Source organism: Anomaloglossus baeobatrachus, chromosome 6 (genome assembly GCF_048569485.1).
Source record: "Anomaloglossus baeobatrachus isolate aAnoBae1 chromosome 6, aAnoBae1.hap1, whole genome shotgun sequence".
NCBI classification, from domain to species: domain Eukaryota; kingdom Metazoa; phylum Chordata; class Amphibia; order Anura; family Aromobatidae; genus Anomaloglossus; species Anomaloglossus baeobatrachus.
This window is the reverse complement of record NC_134358.1, coordinates 34,118,260-34,136,316: the sequence shown is the minus strand read 5'-3', so window position 1 is coordinate 34,136,316 and position 18,057 is coordinate 34,118,260. Positions and strand designations below refer to the sequence as shown.

The 18,057-nt window shown below is 49.9% G+C and overlaps 1 protein-coding gene across 1 annotated transcript in view; it reads left to right on the top strand.

Moving 5' to 3' along the window:
- The window catches only part of TG (thyroglobulin), a 221,975-nt gene that overhangs the window by 103,117 nt on the left and 100,801 nt on the right, over positions 1-18,057 (top strand). Inside the window, exons 27-32 of the mRNA XM_075316012.1 lie at positions 475-642; positions 5,276-5,395; positions 5,654-5,725; positions 5,874-6,011; positions 16,610-16,780; positions 16,856-16,967. Coding sequence (XP_075172127.1) covers positions 475-642; positions 5,276-5,395; positions 5,654-5,725; positions 5,874-6,011; positions 16,610-16,780; positions 16,856-16,967 — 781 coding nt within the window. The remainder of the gene's footprint in view (positions 1-474; positions 643-5,275; positions 5,396-5,653; positions 5,726-5,873; positions 6,012-16,609; positions 16,781-16,855; positions 16,968-18,057) is intronic.

Sequence of the window (18,057 nt, the reverse complement as noted above, 5' to 3'; positions counted from 1 at the left end):
TCCAGTTTTGTGATAGAGAGCTCCATATCCCCTGCTTAGATAGTTTTGTTTGTTTTTATTCTCACTATCTTCAGTCACCACTAGAGGGAGCTCAGAAGCTAACTGCATACAGATTTGTTATTACATTCAATGGAAAGTCAGTATGCAGTGAGCTCCCTCTAGTGGTGACTGAAGATAGATTATTTTTTTTTTATTCTCACTATCTTCAGTCACCACTAGAGGGAGCTCACTGCATACGGACTTTCCATTGATCTCAATAACATATCTGTATGCAGTTAGCTTCTGAGCTCCCTCTAGTGGTGGCTGCAGATAATCAGAGTTGTATCATGTATTTCTGTGTATATCTGAGGGATTTAGTGCTTCACATAGGAAATTTAGGGGTTTGTTTTTTTAGCATTGCTTGTGATTGGTCCAGTGCAATGTGAGCACATGTATGTACCCATATAATATGGCTTCCTGTATTTTCTACAATAGGCACTACCATATGTGCTCTGCTCAGATCTCCGGATACCTTGCTGTGTAGTGTCAATGACTGGAGTAAGACGTCCAGGCTGGGAGGAGATGGAATCTGCCAAGGAGTGAAGTCCAATAAGGAGCAGAAGAAGTTCTCTTTCGTCTTAGGAGGACAGGAGTTCTCTGGAAGTAAGATATTCAGGATGGTGCCGGTGATGGGGGGGTAGCGGAACAAGATTTATGCACATGGATGTACAGTAAGTGGCAGGGGATGGATTCCTTGCTTCCAAGGTCCATGATTCTGGGGCTGATCACTGGTTTCACTGGAAGCCATTTTTGTCATTTCCTTGGCCCCCATGCTTTGTGCCCTCCGCTATATCTCTGTGGCTCATAGCCAGAGTGCCACCTCATCACATGATGCTCTGACTTCCCTTCCATTTATCCTTTATGCTCTTCGGTATTATTTTAGTAATATAGTATTATGTTTGTGCATTCCTTAGTTATAGTAGAATGCCAATTTGGCGTAAGGAGCCTTGCAAGCCATGCAATGCTCCTCTGGGAATCTAAATATGCAAATTGCCTCTTCCGAGAAAAATAGGGCTTGAACTCTAGTGCCACCTTTCCGTCTTAAAACTTAATATCAACTTTGTAACAAGCCTTGCCACATGACTTAAGTTAGGAATTCAAACTATAAACTCCATTTGCAGAAACGTGTTTGGTCATGTTTCCCCTTTTCAGTGCAAAGCAGGAGATTTGACTTGGTTTTAGGAGAGGCCTGTGACTCAAGGTCTAAGGGGGAATGTTTCCTCCAAGATGGCATAAGGAGACTTCTAGTCTATACAATGTTCCTCAGGGAATCTAAATAATCAGAGGCCTCTCACCTTGAAAAATAAGATCCTCTAATTTGCACTGAGGAGGGGCAAACACCCTGGAACACGTGTCCATAAATGGAGTATCTGGTTTGGCTGCTTATCCTACAACTTTCTACAGTTGTTATTCCTTAATATTTTGTTTTGTGGTCTATATACATAGTGGGTCTGGCTTGCTGTCTATACAGGGGATGTCTGGACCAGGGTCTATATACAAAATGTCTGGTCTATATACAAGCAAGGTCTGATATACAGGGTGATATCACCTGGGGTCTTAATGCTGAGTTGGTCTTGCTTGGAGATTTTTGTTAGAGAGCATCTGGCCTAGGGTATGTTTAAAGGGAAGGTCAGGTCTGCTGTCTGTAAAGAAAGGGGTCTGGTCTGGGGTCTGTATACCTGGGAGGTCTGGTTTGTGGGTCTGTATACAGGGTTGGTCTGGTTTTGGGTTTTCTTTATACACAGTGGGTCTGGGCTCTGTTTAAAGGATTGGTCTGGTCTGGGGTCTGTATATAGGATGGGTCTGGTCTGGGGTCTGTATATATGGTAGGTCTGGTCTGGGGTCTGTATATAGGGTGGGTCTGGTCTGGGGTCTGTACATAGGGTGGGTCTGGTCTGGGGTCTGTATGCAGGGTGGGTCAGGGCATGGCTCTGTATATAGGGTGGGTCTGGTCTGGGGTCTGTATACAGGATGGGTCTGGTCTGGGGTCTGTATATAGGTTAGATCTGGTCTGGGGTCTGTATACAGGATGGGTCTGGTCTGGGGTTTGTATGCAGGGTGGGTCAGGGCATGGCTCTGTATATAGGGTGGGTCTGGTCTGGGGTCTGTATACTGGATGGGTCTGGTCTGGGGTCTGTATATAGGGTAGATCTGGTCTGGGGTCTGTATACAGGATGGGTCTGGTCTGGGGTTTGTATGCAGGGTGGGTCAGGCCATGGCTCTGTATATAGGGTGGGTATTGTCTGTGCTCTGTATATAGAGCGTGTTCTTGTCTGAGCTCTGTATAAAGGGTGGGTCTGCTTTGGGCTATGTATACAGGAGGGTTCTGGTCTGTGCTCTGTATACAGGGGGGTATAATGTTGGTTCTGTATACAGAGTGAGTCTGGTCTAGACTCTGTATACAGGGTGGGTCTGGCTTGGCATTTTTCATATACAAAGTGGGTCTGGTCTGAGCTCTGTATAGAGGAGAGGTTTGGTCTGGGGTCTCTATATAGAGGAGGGGACTGGACTGAGGTCTGTATACAGGTGGATCTAGTCTGGGCTCATGGTCTGGGCCATATATACAGGGTGTTTCTGGTCTGGGGTCTGTATACAGGGTGGGCCTGGTCTGGGCTTTGTATAAAGGCTGGGTCTGGTCTGGGGTCTGTATACAGGGTGGGTTTGGGCTCTGTATATAGGGTGGGTCTGGTCTGCGCTCTGTATGCAGGGTGGGTCTGGGCTCTTTATACAGGGTGGGTCTGGTCTGGGCTCTGTATACAGGGTGGGTCTGGTCTGCGCTCTGTATGCAGGGTGGGTCTGGGCTCTTTATACAGGGTGGGTCTGGTCTGGGCTCTGTATACAGGGTGGGTCTGGGCTCTGTATGCAGGGTGGGTCTGGTCTGCGCTCTGTATGCAGGGTGGGTCTGGGCTCTGTATACAGGGTGGGTCTGGTCTGCGCTCTGTATGCAGGGTGGGTCTGGGCTCTTTATACAGGGTGGGTCTGGTCTGCGCTCTGTATACAGGGTGGGTCTGGTCTGCGCTCTGTATGCAGGGTGGGTCTGGGCTCTGTATATAGGGTGGGTCTGGTCTGCGCTCTGTATGCAGGGTGGGTCTGGGCTCTTTATACAGGGTGGGTCTGGTCTGCGCTCTGTATACAGGGTGGGTCTGGTCTGCGCTCTGTATACAGGGTGGGTCTGGGCTCTTTATACAGGGTGGGTCTGGTCTGGGCTCTGTATACAGGGTGGGTCTGGGCTCTTTATACAGGGTGGGTCTGGTCTGGGCTCTGTATACAGGGTGGGTCTGGGCTCTGTATACAGGGTGGGTCTGGTCTGCGCTCTGTATACAGGGTGGGTTTGGGCTCTGTATATAGGGTGGGTCTGGTCTGCGCTCTGTATGCAGGGTGGGTCTGGGCTCTTTATACAGGGTGGGTCTGGTCTGGGCTCTGTATACAGGGTGGGTCTGGGCTCTGTATGCAGGGTGGGTCTGGTCTGCGCTCTGTATGCAGGGTGGGTCTGGGCTCTGTATACAGGGTGGGTCTGGTCTGCGCTCTGTATGCAGGGTGGGTCTGGGCTCTTTATACAGGGTGGGTCTGGTCTGCGCTCTGTATACAGGGTGGGTCTGGTCTGCGCTCTGTATGCAGGGTGGGTCTGGGCTCTGTATATAGGGTGGGTCTGGTCTGCGCTCTGTATGCAGGGTGGGTCTGGGCTCTTTATACAGGGTGGGTCTGGTCTGCGCTCTGTATACAGGGTGGGTCTGGTCTGCGCTCTGTATACAGGGTGCGTCTGGTCTGCGCTCTGTATGCAGGGTGAGTCTGGGCTCTGTATACAGGGTGGGTCTGGTCTGCGCTCTGTATACAGGGTGGGTCTGGTCTGCGCTCTGTATGCAGGGTGGGTCTGGGCTCTGTATACAGGGTGGGTCTGGTCTGCGCTCTGTATGCAGGGTGGGTCTGGGCTCTGTATGCAGGGTGGGTATGGTCTGGGGTCTGTATGCAGGGTGCGTCTGGTCTGCGCTCTGTATGCAGGGTGGGTCTGGGCTCTGTATACAGGGTGGGTCTGGTCTGCGCTCTGTATACAGGGTGGGTCTGGTCTGCGCTCTGTATACAGGGTGGGTCTGGTCTGCGCTCTGTATGCAGGGTGGGTCTGGGCTCTGTATACAGGGTGGGTCTGGTCTGCGCTCTGTATGCAGGGTGGGTCTGGGCTCTGTATGCAGGGTGGGTCTGGGGTCTGTATACAGGGTGGGTCTGGTCTGGGCTCTGTATACAGGGTGGGTCTGGTCTGGGGTCTGTATATATGGTGGGTCTGGTCTGGGGTCTGTAGGCAGGGTGGGTGTGGTCTGGGGTCTGTATACAGGGTGGGTCTGGTCTGGGGTCTGTATATATGGTGGGTCTGGTCTGGGGTCTGTAGGCAGGGTGGGTGTGGTCTGGGCTTTGTATACAGGGTGGGTCTGGTTTGGGGTCTGTATGCAGGGTGGGTCTGGGCTTTGTATAAAGGCTGGGTCTGGTCTGGGGTCTGTATACAGGGTGGGCCTGGTCTGGGCCATATATACAGGGTGGGTCTTGTCTGGGGTCTGTATACAGGGTGGGTCTGGTCTGGGCTTTGTATACAGGGTGGGTCTGGGCTCTGTATACAGGGTGGGTCTGGTCTGGGCTTTGTATACAGGGTGGGTCTGGGCTCTGTATACAGGGTGGGTCTGGTCTGGGCTTTGTATACAGGGTGGGTCTGGGCTCTGTATACAGGATGGGCCTGGTCTGGGCCATATATACAGGGTGGGCCTTGTCTGGGGTCTGTATACAGGGTGGGTCTTGTCTGGGCTCTGTATACAGGGTGGGTCTGGTCTGGGGTCTGTATACAGGGTGGGTCTTGTCTGGGCTTTATATACAGGGTGGGTCTCGTCTGAGGTCTGTATACAGGGTGGGTCTGGGCCATATATACAGGGTGGGTGTGGTCTGGGCCATATATACAGGGTGGGTCTGGTCTGGGGTCTGGATACAGAGGTTCTGGGGGTCTTTACATAGTGGGGCTTTTTCTGGGATCTGATGTGGGGTCCATACATTTTAGGAGTCTGCTGAAGGGGGCAGGTTCTCCCTTGTATTTTGGGTTTCCTCTGGATCCAGGCTCTCAGTGCCCTGTTCTATTGGCCTCTGGGTGGGGGATGATGGGAGTGACTACCCTCTCTGTACAACGCTCTGGAATATGGCAGCGATATATTTTTTGTCATTCATGTGATATCTCCTCGGACGCTGATTCTCCTCTCTGCAGGTTATTCTTTGCTGTCGCAGAGTTTCGGGATGGCGGATTACTCCTCAAACTTGAGTGAAGAGACAAAGAAGGAAATCCAGGAGCTGTTCTTCGGTTTTCAGCGCGTTTTCTTACGCAGAGGTATCAGTCCGCGCAATACAGGCCTGAAGCTTCTCACAGCAGAAGGTTTGTTACATTGTATCCAACCCTGCAGCAACAGCCTGGAGTCTCCTGTGTGTACGCAGCTCCTCTGCAGAGCTATGTGTCTCTGTGGTTACAGACCACTCCCAGGCCACTCCCTGCCGCCCAGATCCGTTTGATTGACAGCTCTCTCCCTATATTCACAGATATATAGGGGCAAATCTGACAGTCCACTAACAGTATTCCTTATCTCTGCAGATGTGAAGACTGCGGTCGGCGGTGCTGAATGTCCTCAAGGAGAAGCTGCGAGAAATGAGACCAGAGCGCCAGGTACCGATGTGATAAAGAATATAAGGGGGGTCCGAGGAGGCCGAGCAGCCTCTCCTGCCAAATATCACCCCCTGTCCTCATTTCTAGTCCTCTCTGCCGTATGTCTCATGGTCTTACCACCTCCAGTATCTGTTTCATGTCTCCGCAGCGTCTGCAACCGCACGATTCCTTCTCGTAAACAACAAGGACGTCGTCATTAATGAAGACCGGATCGTAGCAAAGATGGAATATCGGATATCGAAGGAGCATTACTCATCTGACCAAGCTCTGAGCTGGTGCCTCACCCGTATGTACAGTAACATTACTGACACTGACACTGGGGTACAGGATAATGACACTGACACTGGGGTACAGGATAATGACACTGACACTGGGGGTACAGGATAATGACACTGACACTGGGGGTACAGGATAATGACACTGGGGGCACAGGATAATGACACTGACACTGGGGGCACAGGATAATGACACTGGGGGTACAGGATAATGACACTGACACTGGGGGTACAGGATAATGACACTGACACTGGGGGTACAGGATAATGACACTGGGGGCACAGGATAATGACACTGACACTGGGGGCACAGGATAATGACACTGACACTGGGGGCACAGGATAATGACACTGACACTGGGGGCACAGGATAATGACACTGACACTGGGGGCACAGGATAATGACACTGACACTGGGGGTACAGTATAATGACGCTGACACTGGGGGCACAGGATAATGACGCTGACACTGGGGGTACAGGATAATGACACTGACACTGGAGGTACAGGATAATGACACTGACACTGGGGGCACAGGATAATGACACTGACACTGGGGGTACAGGATAATGATAATGACACTGGGGGTACAGGATAATGACACTGACACTGGAGGTACAGGATAATGACACTGACACTGGGGGTACAGGATAATGACACTGGGGTACAGGATAATGACACTGACACTGGGGGTACAGGATAATGACACTGACACTGGGGGCACAGGATAATGATAATGACACTGGGGTACAGGATAATGACACTGACACTGGGGGCACAGGATAATGACACTGACACTGGGGGCACAGGATAATGACACTGACACTGGGGTACAGGATAATGACAGTGACACTGGGGGTACAGGATAATGACACTGACACTGGGGGCACAGGATAATGACACTGACACTGGGGGCACAGGATAATGACACTGACACTGGGGGTACAGGATAATGACACTGACACTGGGGGCACAGGATAATGACACTGACACTGGGGGCACAGGATAATGAAACTGACACTGGGGGCACAAGATAATGACACTGACACTGGAGGTACAGGATAATGACACTGACACTGGGGGTACAGGATAATGACACTGGGGGTACAGGATAATGACACTGACACTGGGGGTACAGGATAATGATAATGACACTGGGGGTACAGGATAATGACACTGACACTGGGGGTACAGGATAATGATAATGACACTGGGGGTACAGGATAATGATACTGACACTGGGGGCACAGGATAATGACACTGACACTGGGGGTACAGGATAATGACACTGGGGGTACAGGATAATGACACTGACACTGGAGGTACAGGATAATGACACTGCCACTGGGGGTACAGGATAATGACACTGACACTGGAGGTACAGGATAATGACACTGCCACTGGGGGTACAGGATAATGACACTGACACTGGGGTACAGGATAATGACACTGCCACTGGGGGTACAGGATAATGACACTGACACTGGGGGTACAGGATAATGACACTGCCACTGGGGTACAGGATAATGACATTGACACTGGGGGTACAGGATAATGACACTGACACTGGAGGTACAGGATAATGACACTGACACTGGAGGTACAGGATAATGACACTGACACTGGGGGTACAGGATAATGACACTGACACTGGGGGTACAGGATAATGACACTGACACTGGGGGTACAGGATAATGACACTGCCACTGGGGTACAGGATAATGACATTGACACTGGAGGTACAGGATAATGACACTGACACTGGGGGTACAGGATAATGACACTGACACTGGAGGTACAGGATAATGACACTGACACTGGAGGTACAGGATAATGACACTGACACTGGGGGTACAGGATAATGACATTGACACTGGAGGTACAGGATAATGACACTGACACTGGAGGTACAGGATAATGACACTGACACTGGGGGTACAGGATAATGACACTGACACTGGGGGTACAGGATAATGACACTGACACTGGGGGTACAGGATAATGACACTGACACTGGAGGTACAGGATAATGACACTGACACTGGAGGTACAGGATAATGACACTGACACTGGGGGTACAGGATAATGACACTGACACTGGGGGTACAGGATAATGACACTGATACTGGGGGTACAGGATAATGACATTGGCACTGGGGGTACAGGATAATGACGCTGACACTGGGGGTACAGGATAATGACACTGACACTGGGGGTACAGGATAATGACACTGACACTGGGGGTACAGGATAATGACACTGACACTGGGGGTACAGGATAATGACACTGACACTGGAGGTACAGGATAATGACACTGACACTGGAGGTACAGGATAATGACACTGACACTGGAGGTACAGGATAATGACACTGATACTGGGGGTACAGGATAATGACATTGGCACTGGGGGTACAGGATAATGACGCTGACACTGGGGGTACAGGATAATGACACTGACACTGGGGGTACAGGATAATGACACTGACACTGGGGGTACAGGATAATGACACTGACACTGGGGGTACAGGATAATGACACTGATACTGGGGGTACAGGATAATGACATTGGCACTGGGGGTACAGGATAATGACGCTGACACTGGGGGTACAGGATAATGACACTGACACTGGGGGTACAGGATAATGACACTGACACTGGGGGTACAGGATAATGACACTGACACTGGGGGTACAGTATAATGACACTGACACTGGGGGTACAGGATAATGACACTGACACTGGGGGGTACAGGATAATGACACTGACACTGGAGGTACAGGATAATGACACTGACACTGGAGGTACAGGATAATGACACTGACACTGGAGGTACAGGATAATGACACTGACACTGGAGGTACAGGATAATGATGCTGACACTGGGGGTACAGGATAATGACACTGACACTGGGGGTACAGGATAATGACACTGACACTGGGGGTACAGGATAATGACACTGACACTGGGGGTACAGGATAATGACACTGACACTGGGGGTACAGTATAATGACACTGACACTGGGGGTACAGGATAATGACACTGACACTGGAGGTACAGGATAATGACACTGACACTGGAGGTACAGGATAATGACACTGACACTGGAGGTACAGGATAATGATGCTGACACTGGGGGTACAGGATAATGACACTGACACTGGGGGTACAGGATAATGACACTGACACTGGGGGCACAGGATAATGACGCTGACACTGGGGGCACAGGATAATGACACTGACACTGGAGGTACAGGATAATGACACTGACACTGGGGGTACAGGATAATGACACTGACACTGGGGGTACAGGATAATGACACTGACACTGGGGGCACAGGATAATGATAATGACACTGGGGTACAGGATAATGACACTGACACCGGAGGTACAGGATAATGACACTGACACTGGGGGCACAGGATAATGACACTGACACTGGGGTACAGGATAATGACAGTGACACTGGGGGTACAGGATAATGACACTGACACTGGGGGCACAGGATAATGACACTGACACTGGGGGTACAGGATAATGACACTGACACTGGGGGCACAGGATAATGACACTGACACTGGGGGCACAGGATAATGACACTGACACTGGGGTACAGGATAATGACAGTGACACTGGGGGCACAGGATAATGACACTGACACTGGGGGCACAGGATAATGAAACTGACACTGGGGGCACAGGATAATGACACTGACACTGGGGGTACAGGATAATGACACTGACACTGGGGGCACAGGATAATGACACTGACACTGGGGGCACAGGATAATGACACTGACACTGGAGGTACAGGATAATGACACTGACACTGGGGGTACAGGATAATGATAATGACACTGGGGGTACAGGATAATGACACTGACACTGGGGGTACAGGATAATGATACTGACACTGGGGGCACAGGATAATGACACTGACACTGGGGGTACAGGATAATGACACTGGGGGTACAGGATAATGACACTGACACTGGAGGTACAGGATAATGACATTGACACTGGGGGTACAGGATAATGACACTGACACTGGGGGTACAGGATAATGACACTGACACTGGGGGTACAGGATAATGACATTGACACTGGGGGTACAGGATAATGACACTGACACTGGGGTACAGGATAATGACATTGACACTGGGGGTACAGGATAATGACACTGACACTGGAGGTACAGGATAATGACACTGACACTGGGGGTACAGGATAATGATAATGACACTGGGGGTACAGGATAATGACACTGACACTGGGGGTACAGGATAATGACACTGACACTGGGGGTACAGGATAATGACACTGACACTGGGGGTACAGGATAATGACACTGCCACTGGGGTACAGGATAATGACATTGACACTGGAGGTACAGGATAATGACACTGGGGGTACAGGATAATGACACTGACACTGGGGGTACAGGATAATGACACTGATACTGGGGGTACAGGATAATGACATTGGCACTGGGGGTACAGGATAATGACACTGACACTGGGGGTACAGGATAATGACGCTGACACTGGGGTACAGGATAATGACACTGACACTGGGGGTACAGGATAATGACACTGACACTGGGGGTACAGGATAATGATGCTGACACTGGGGGTACAGGATAATGACACTGACACTGGGGGTACAGGATAATGACACTGACACTGGGGTACAGGATAATGACACTGACACTGGGGGTACAGGATAATGACACTGACACTGGGGGTACAGGATAATGATGCTGACACTGGGGGTACAGGATAATGACACTGACACTGGGGGTACAGGATAATGACACTGACACTGGGGGTACAGGATAATGACACTGATACTGGGGGCACAAGATAATGACACTGACACTGGAGGTACAGGATAATGACATTGACACTGGGGGTACAGGATGATGACTCTGACACTGGGGATACAGGATAATGACACTGACACTGGGGGTACAGTATAATGACACTGACACTGGGGGTACAGGATAATGACACTGACACTGGGGGTACAGGATAATGACGCTGACACTGGGGGTACAGGATAATGACATTGGCACTGGGGGTACAGGATAATGACACTGATACTGGGGGTACAGGATAATGACACTGACACTGGGGGTACAGGATAATGACACTGATACTGGGGGTACAGGATAATGACGCTGACACTGGAGGTACAGGATAATGACACTGACACTGGGGGTACAGGATAATGACATTGACACTGGGGGTACAGTATAATGACACTGACACTGGGGATACAGGATAATGACATTGACACTGGGGATACAGGATAATGACATTGACACTGGGGGTACAGGATAATGACATTGACACTGGGGGTACAGGATAATGACCCTGACACTGGGGGTACAGGATAATGACTCTGACACTGGGGATACAGGATAATGACACTGACACTGGGGGTACAGGATAATGACACTGACATTGGGGGTACAGGATAATGACATTGACACTGGGGGTATAGGATAATGACATTGACACTGGGGATACAGGATAATGACACTGACACTGGGGGTACAGGATAATGACACTGACACTGGGGGTACAGGATAATGACACTGACACTGGGGGTACAGGATAATGACACTGACACTGGGGGTACAGGATAATGACACTGATACTGGGGGTACAGGATAATGACATTGACACTGGGGGTACAGGATGATGACTCTGACACTGGGGATACAGGATAATGACACTGACACTGGGGGTACAGGATAATGACACTGACATTGGGGGTACAGGATAATGACACTGACACTGGGGGTACAGGATAATGACATTGACACTGGGGATACAGGATAATGACACTGACACTGGGGGTACAGGATAATGACACTGACACTGGGGGTACAGGATAATGACGCTGACACTGGGGGTACAGGATAATGACATTGGCACCTCGGGTACAGGATAATGACACTGATACTGGGGGTACAGGATAATGACACTGACACTGGGGGTACAGGATAATGACACTGATACTGGGGGTACAGGATAATGACGCTGACACTGGAGGTACAGGATAATGACACTGACACTGGGGGTACAGGATAATGACATTGACACTGGGGATACAGGATAATGACACTGACACTGGGGATACAGGATAATGACATTGACACTGGGGATACAGGATAATGACATTGACACTGGGGGTACAGGATAATGACATTGACACTGGGGGTACAGGATAATGACCCTGACACTGGGGGTACAGGATAATGACTCTGACACTGGGGATACAGGATAATGACACTGACACTGGGGGTACAGGATAATGACACTGACATTGGGGGTACAGGATAATGACATTGACACTGGGGGTATAGGATAATGGCATTGACACTGGGGATACAGGATAATGACACTGACACTGGGGGTACAGGATAATGACACTGACACTGGGGGTACAGGATAATGACACTGACACTGGGGGTACAGGATAATGACACTGGGGGTACAGGATAATGACACTGGGGGTACAGGATAATGACACTGAGGGTACAGGATAATGACATTGACACTGGGGATACAGGATAATGACACTGACACTGGGGGTACAGGATAATGACATTGACACTGGGGGTACAGGATAATGACATTGACACTGGGGATACAGGATAATGACACTGACACTGGGGGTACAGGATAATGACATTGACACTGGGGATACAGGATAATGACATTGACACTGGGGATACAGGATAATGACCCGACACTGGGGGTACAGGATAATGACACTGACACTGGGGGTACAGGATAATGATAATGACACTGGGGGTACAGGATAATGACATTGACACTGGGGGTACAGGATAATGACACTGACACTGGGGGTACAGGATAATGACACTGACACTGGGGGTACAGGATAATGATAATGACACTGGGGGTATAGGATAATGACATTGACACTGGGGGTACAGGATAATGATAATGACACTGGGGGTACAGGATAATGACACTGACACTGGGGGTATAGGATAATGACATTGACACTGGGGATACAGGATAATGACATTGACACTGGGGATACAGATTAATGACATTGACACTGGGGGTACAGGATAATGACACTGACACTGGGGGTACAGGATAATGACACTGACACTGGGGGTACAGGATAATGATAATGACACTGGGGGTGTAGGATAATGACATTGACACTGGGGGTACAGGATAATGATAATGACACTGGGGGTACAGGATAATGACACTGACACTGGGGGTACAGGATAATGACACTGACACTGGGGATACAGGATAATGACACTGACACTGGGGGTACAGGATAATGACACTGACACTGGGGGTATAGGATAATGACATTGACACTGGGGGTACAGGATAATGACCCTGGGGGTACAGGATAATGACACTGACACTGGGGGTACAGGATAATGACACTGACACTGGGGGTACAGGATAATGACACTGACACTGGGGGTACAGGATAATGACACTGTCACTGGGGGTACAGGATAATGACACTGACACTGGGGGTACAGGATAATGACACTGACACTGGGGGTACAGGATAATGACACTGACACTGGGGGTACAGGATAATGACACTGACACTGGGGGTACAGGATAATGACACTGACACTGGGGGTACAGGATAATGACACTGACACTGGGGGTACAGGATAATGACATTGACACTGGGGGGTACAGGATAATGACACTGACACTGGGGGTGCAGGATAATGACACTGACACTGGGGATACAGGATAATGACATTGGCACTGGGGGTACAGGATAATGATGACGACACTGGGGGTACAGGATAATGACACTGACACTGGGGGTACAGGATAATGATAATGACACTGGGGGTACAGGATAATGACACTGACACTGGGGGTACAGGATAATGACACTGACACTGGGGGTACAGGATAATGACACTGACACTGGGGGTACAGGGTAATGACATTGACACTGGGGGGTACAGGATAATGACACTGACACTGGGGGTGCAGGATAATGACACTGACACTGGGGATACAGGATAATGACATTGGCACTGGGGGTACAGGATAATGACACTGACACTGGGGGTACAGGATAATGACACTGACACTGGGGTACAGGATAATGACGCTGACACTGGGGGTATAGGATAATGACATTGGCACTGGGGGTACAGGATAATGACACTGATACTGGGGGTACAGGATAATGACACTGACACTGGGGTACAGGATAATGACGCTGACACTGGGGGTATAGGATAATGACATTGGCACTGGGGGTACAGGATAATGACACTGATACTGGGGGTACAGGATAATAACACTGACACTGGGGGTACAGGATAATGACGCTGACACTGGGGGTACAGGATAATGACATTGGCACTGGGGGTATAGGATAATGACACTGACACTGGGGGTACAGGATAATGATAATGACACTGGGGGTATAGGATAATGACATTGACACTGGGGGTACAGGATAATGATAATGACACTGGGGGTACAGGATAATGATAATGACTCTGGGGGTATAGGATAATGACACTGACACTGGGGGTACAGGATAATGATAATGACACTGGGGGTACAGGATAATGATAATGACACTGGGGGTATAGGATAATGACATTGACACTGGGGGTACAGGATAATGATAATGACACTGGGGGTACAGGATAATGACACTGACACTGGGGGTACAGGATAATGACACTGACACTGGGGGTATAGGATAATGACATTGACACTGGGGATACAGGATAATGACATTGACACTGGGGGTACAGGATAATGACACTGACACTGGGGGTACAGGATAATGACACTGACACTGGGGGTACAGGATAATGATAATGACACTGGGGGTATAGGATAATGACATTGACACTGGGGGTACAGGATAATGATAATGACACTGGGGGTACAGGATAATGACACTGACACTGGAGGTACAGGATAATGACACTGACACTGGGGGTACAGGATAATGACACTGACACTGGGGGCACAGGATAATGAAACTGACACTGGGGGTACAGGATAATGACACTGACACTGGGGGTACAGGATAATGACACTGACACTGGGGGTACAGGATAATGACACTGACACTGGGGGTACAGGATAATGACACTCACACTGGGGGTACAGGATAATGACACTGACACTGGGGATACAGGATAATGACACTGACACTGGGGGTACAGGATAATGACACTGACACTGGGGGTATAGGATAATGACATTGACACTGGGGGTACAGGATAATGACCCTGGGGGTACAGGATAATGACACTGACACTGGGGGTACAGGATAATGACACTGACACTGGGGGTACAGGATAATGACACTGACACTGGGGGTACAGGATAATGACACTGTCACTGGGGGTACAGGATAATGACACTGACACTGGGGGTACAGGATAATGACACTGACACTGGGGGTACAGGATAATGACACTGACACTGGGGGTACAGGATAATGACATTGACACTGGGGGGTACAGGATAATGACACTGACACTGGGGGTGCAGGATAATGACACTGACACTGGGGGTACAGGATAATGACACTGACACTGGGGGTACAGGATAATGATAATGACACTGGGGGTACAGGATAATGACACTGACACTGGGGGTACAGGATAATGACACTGACACTGGGGTACAGGATAATGACATTGACACTGGGGGGTACAGGATAATGACACTGACACTGGGGGTGCAGGATAATGACACTGACACTGGGGATACAGGATAATGACATTGGCACTGGGGGTACAGGATAATGACACTGACACTGGGGGTACAGGATAATGACACTGACACTGGGGTACAGGATAATGACGCTGACACTGGGGGTATAGGATAATGACATTGGCACTGGGGGTACAGGATAATGACACTGATACTGGGGGTACAGGATAATAACACTGACACTGGGGGTACAGGATAATGACGCTGACACTGGGGGTACAGGATAATGACATTGGCACTGGGGGTACAGGATAATGACACTGATACTGGGGGTACAGGATAATGACATTGGCACTGGGGGTACAGGGTAATGACACTGACACTGGGGGTACAGGATAATGACACTGACACTGGGGGTACAGGATAATGACGCTGACACTGGGGGTACAGGATAATGACATTGGCACTGGGGGTACAGGGTAATGACACTGATACTGGGGGTACAGGATAATGACATTGGCACTGGGGGTACAGGGTAATGACACTGACACTGGGGGTACAGGATAATGACACTGACACTGGGGGTACAGGATAATGACACTGACACTGGGGGTACAGGGTAATGACACTGGGGGCACAGGATGATGACACTTGGGGTACAGGATGATGACACTGGGGGTACAAGATAATGACACTGACACTGAGGGTACAGGGTAATGACTCTGACACATAATGACCCCCTGATATTTAGGTCCGGGCAGTGACACTCGGGGTGCAGTTGTCGGTGTCCGCACGTTCTCCCCCTCCATTCTTTCGCACTTTCTCCTCCTCGCGATGATCTGATGTGCGGATGTTTTCCTTCCCTCCGTCTGTCTCTAGGTTGTCTTGAGGAAGAGTCTTGGTGTCGTCTTGCAGATTTACGAGACAGGACGGAGAAATACTTCTCATGTCTCATTTTCCCGGACACATGGAATTGTAATAACCTGAGTTCTGCAGATCATTGCGACATTGCCCTGAACGAGGCGCCGGGGTCCTTGTACCAGCGGAGAGGTGTGTGGGTGACTGGATGTGTGACGACCTCTGTATCCGGGGCGGTGTGTGACCTCTGTGTCCCCCTCTGTGCAGAGACCCTCGGGGACAAGGTGAAGCATTTCTACAGGCTCCTGCCGTACCGGACGCTGACCGGGGTCTCTGTGAGGAACAGAATAACAGTGACCGGGACAAGTGTCCCCAATGGGTGAGACGCAGCGGCCCGTGCGGCCCCATGTCCTAGTATTCAAGGAACATTCCCCTAAAATAAGTAGGAAAACCCCAAATATCGGAAACTGAACTGTCCCACACAATTCATATAAGTAGTTCTCGTCTTTGGAACTTTTTTGGGATTGTCCAAAAACAAAGTGTCCTCCTCCTGGGATCTCCAGTGATCAGCCTCCCTGCAGCGCCCCCACAGGAGAGGTGCGGCACAACACCGGGCCCATTCATGTCAATGGGATGTCTGTGTAATTCAGGACATGACGGATCCTCCGGGGCCAGAGACGCTCTTTGTAGCCGATTATCGCTTTGGCTAAAATGCGAAGATCCGAACAGATCCCTCCAAAGTCACCAATAGGTTGTACGAAAAAGGCTTCCAAGAAAAGAGAATTTCCAGTTCTCTATAAATGAAGTGAAGTCGTTGGGCCAACACTGATACCTTGGGCCAACACTGATGCATTGTGCCTATGCCAACACCGATAACCTTTGACCACACTGATACCTCGTTCCGAAACTGATACCTTGGAACTAATACATTATACCAAAACTGATAACTTGAACCACTACCATACTCAGGTGCTCAGCACTCGTAACGAGTAGTGATGAGTGGGCACTACCATGCTTAGGGGCTCGATAGTGCCTGCTCATCACTAGTTACGAGTACTATGCACCTGAGCATGGTAGTGCCCACTCATCACTAGTTACGAGTACTGAGCACCCGAGCATGGTAGTGCCCGCTCATCACTAGTTACCAGTACTGAGCACCCGAGCATGGTAGTGCCCGCTCATCACTAGTTACCAGTACTGAGCACCTGAGCATGGTAGTGTCCGCTCATCACTAGTTACCAGTACTGAGCACCTGAGCATGGTAGTGCCCGCTCATCACTAGTTACGAGTACTGAGCACCCGAGCATGGTAGTGCCCGCTCATCACTAGTTACCAGTACTGAGCACCCGAGCATGGTAGTGCCCGCTCATCACTAGTTACCAGTACTGAGCACCCGAGCATGGTAGTGTCCGCTCATCACTAGTTACGAGTACTGAGCACCCGAGCATGGTAGTGCTCGCTCATCACTA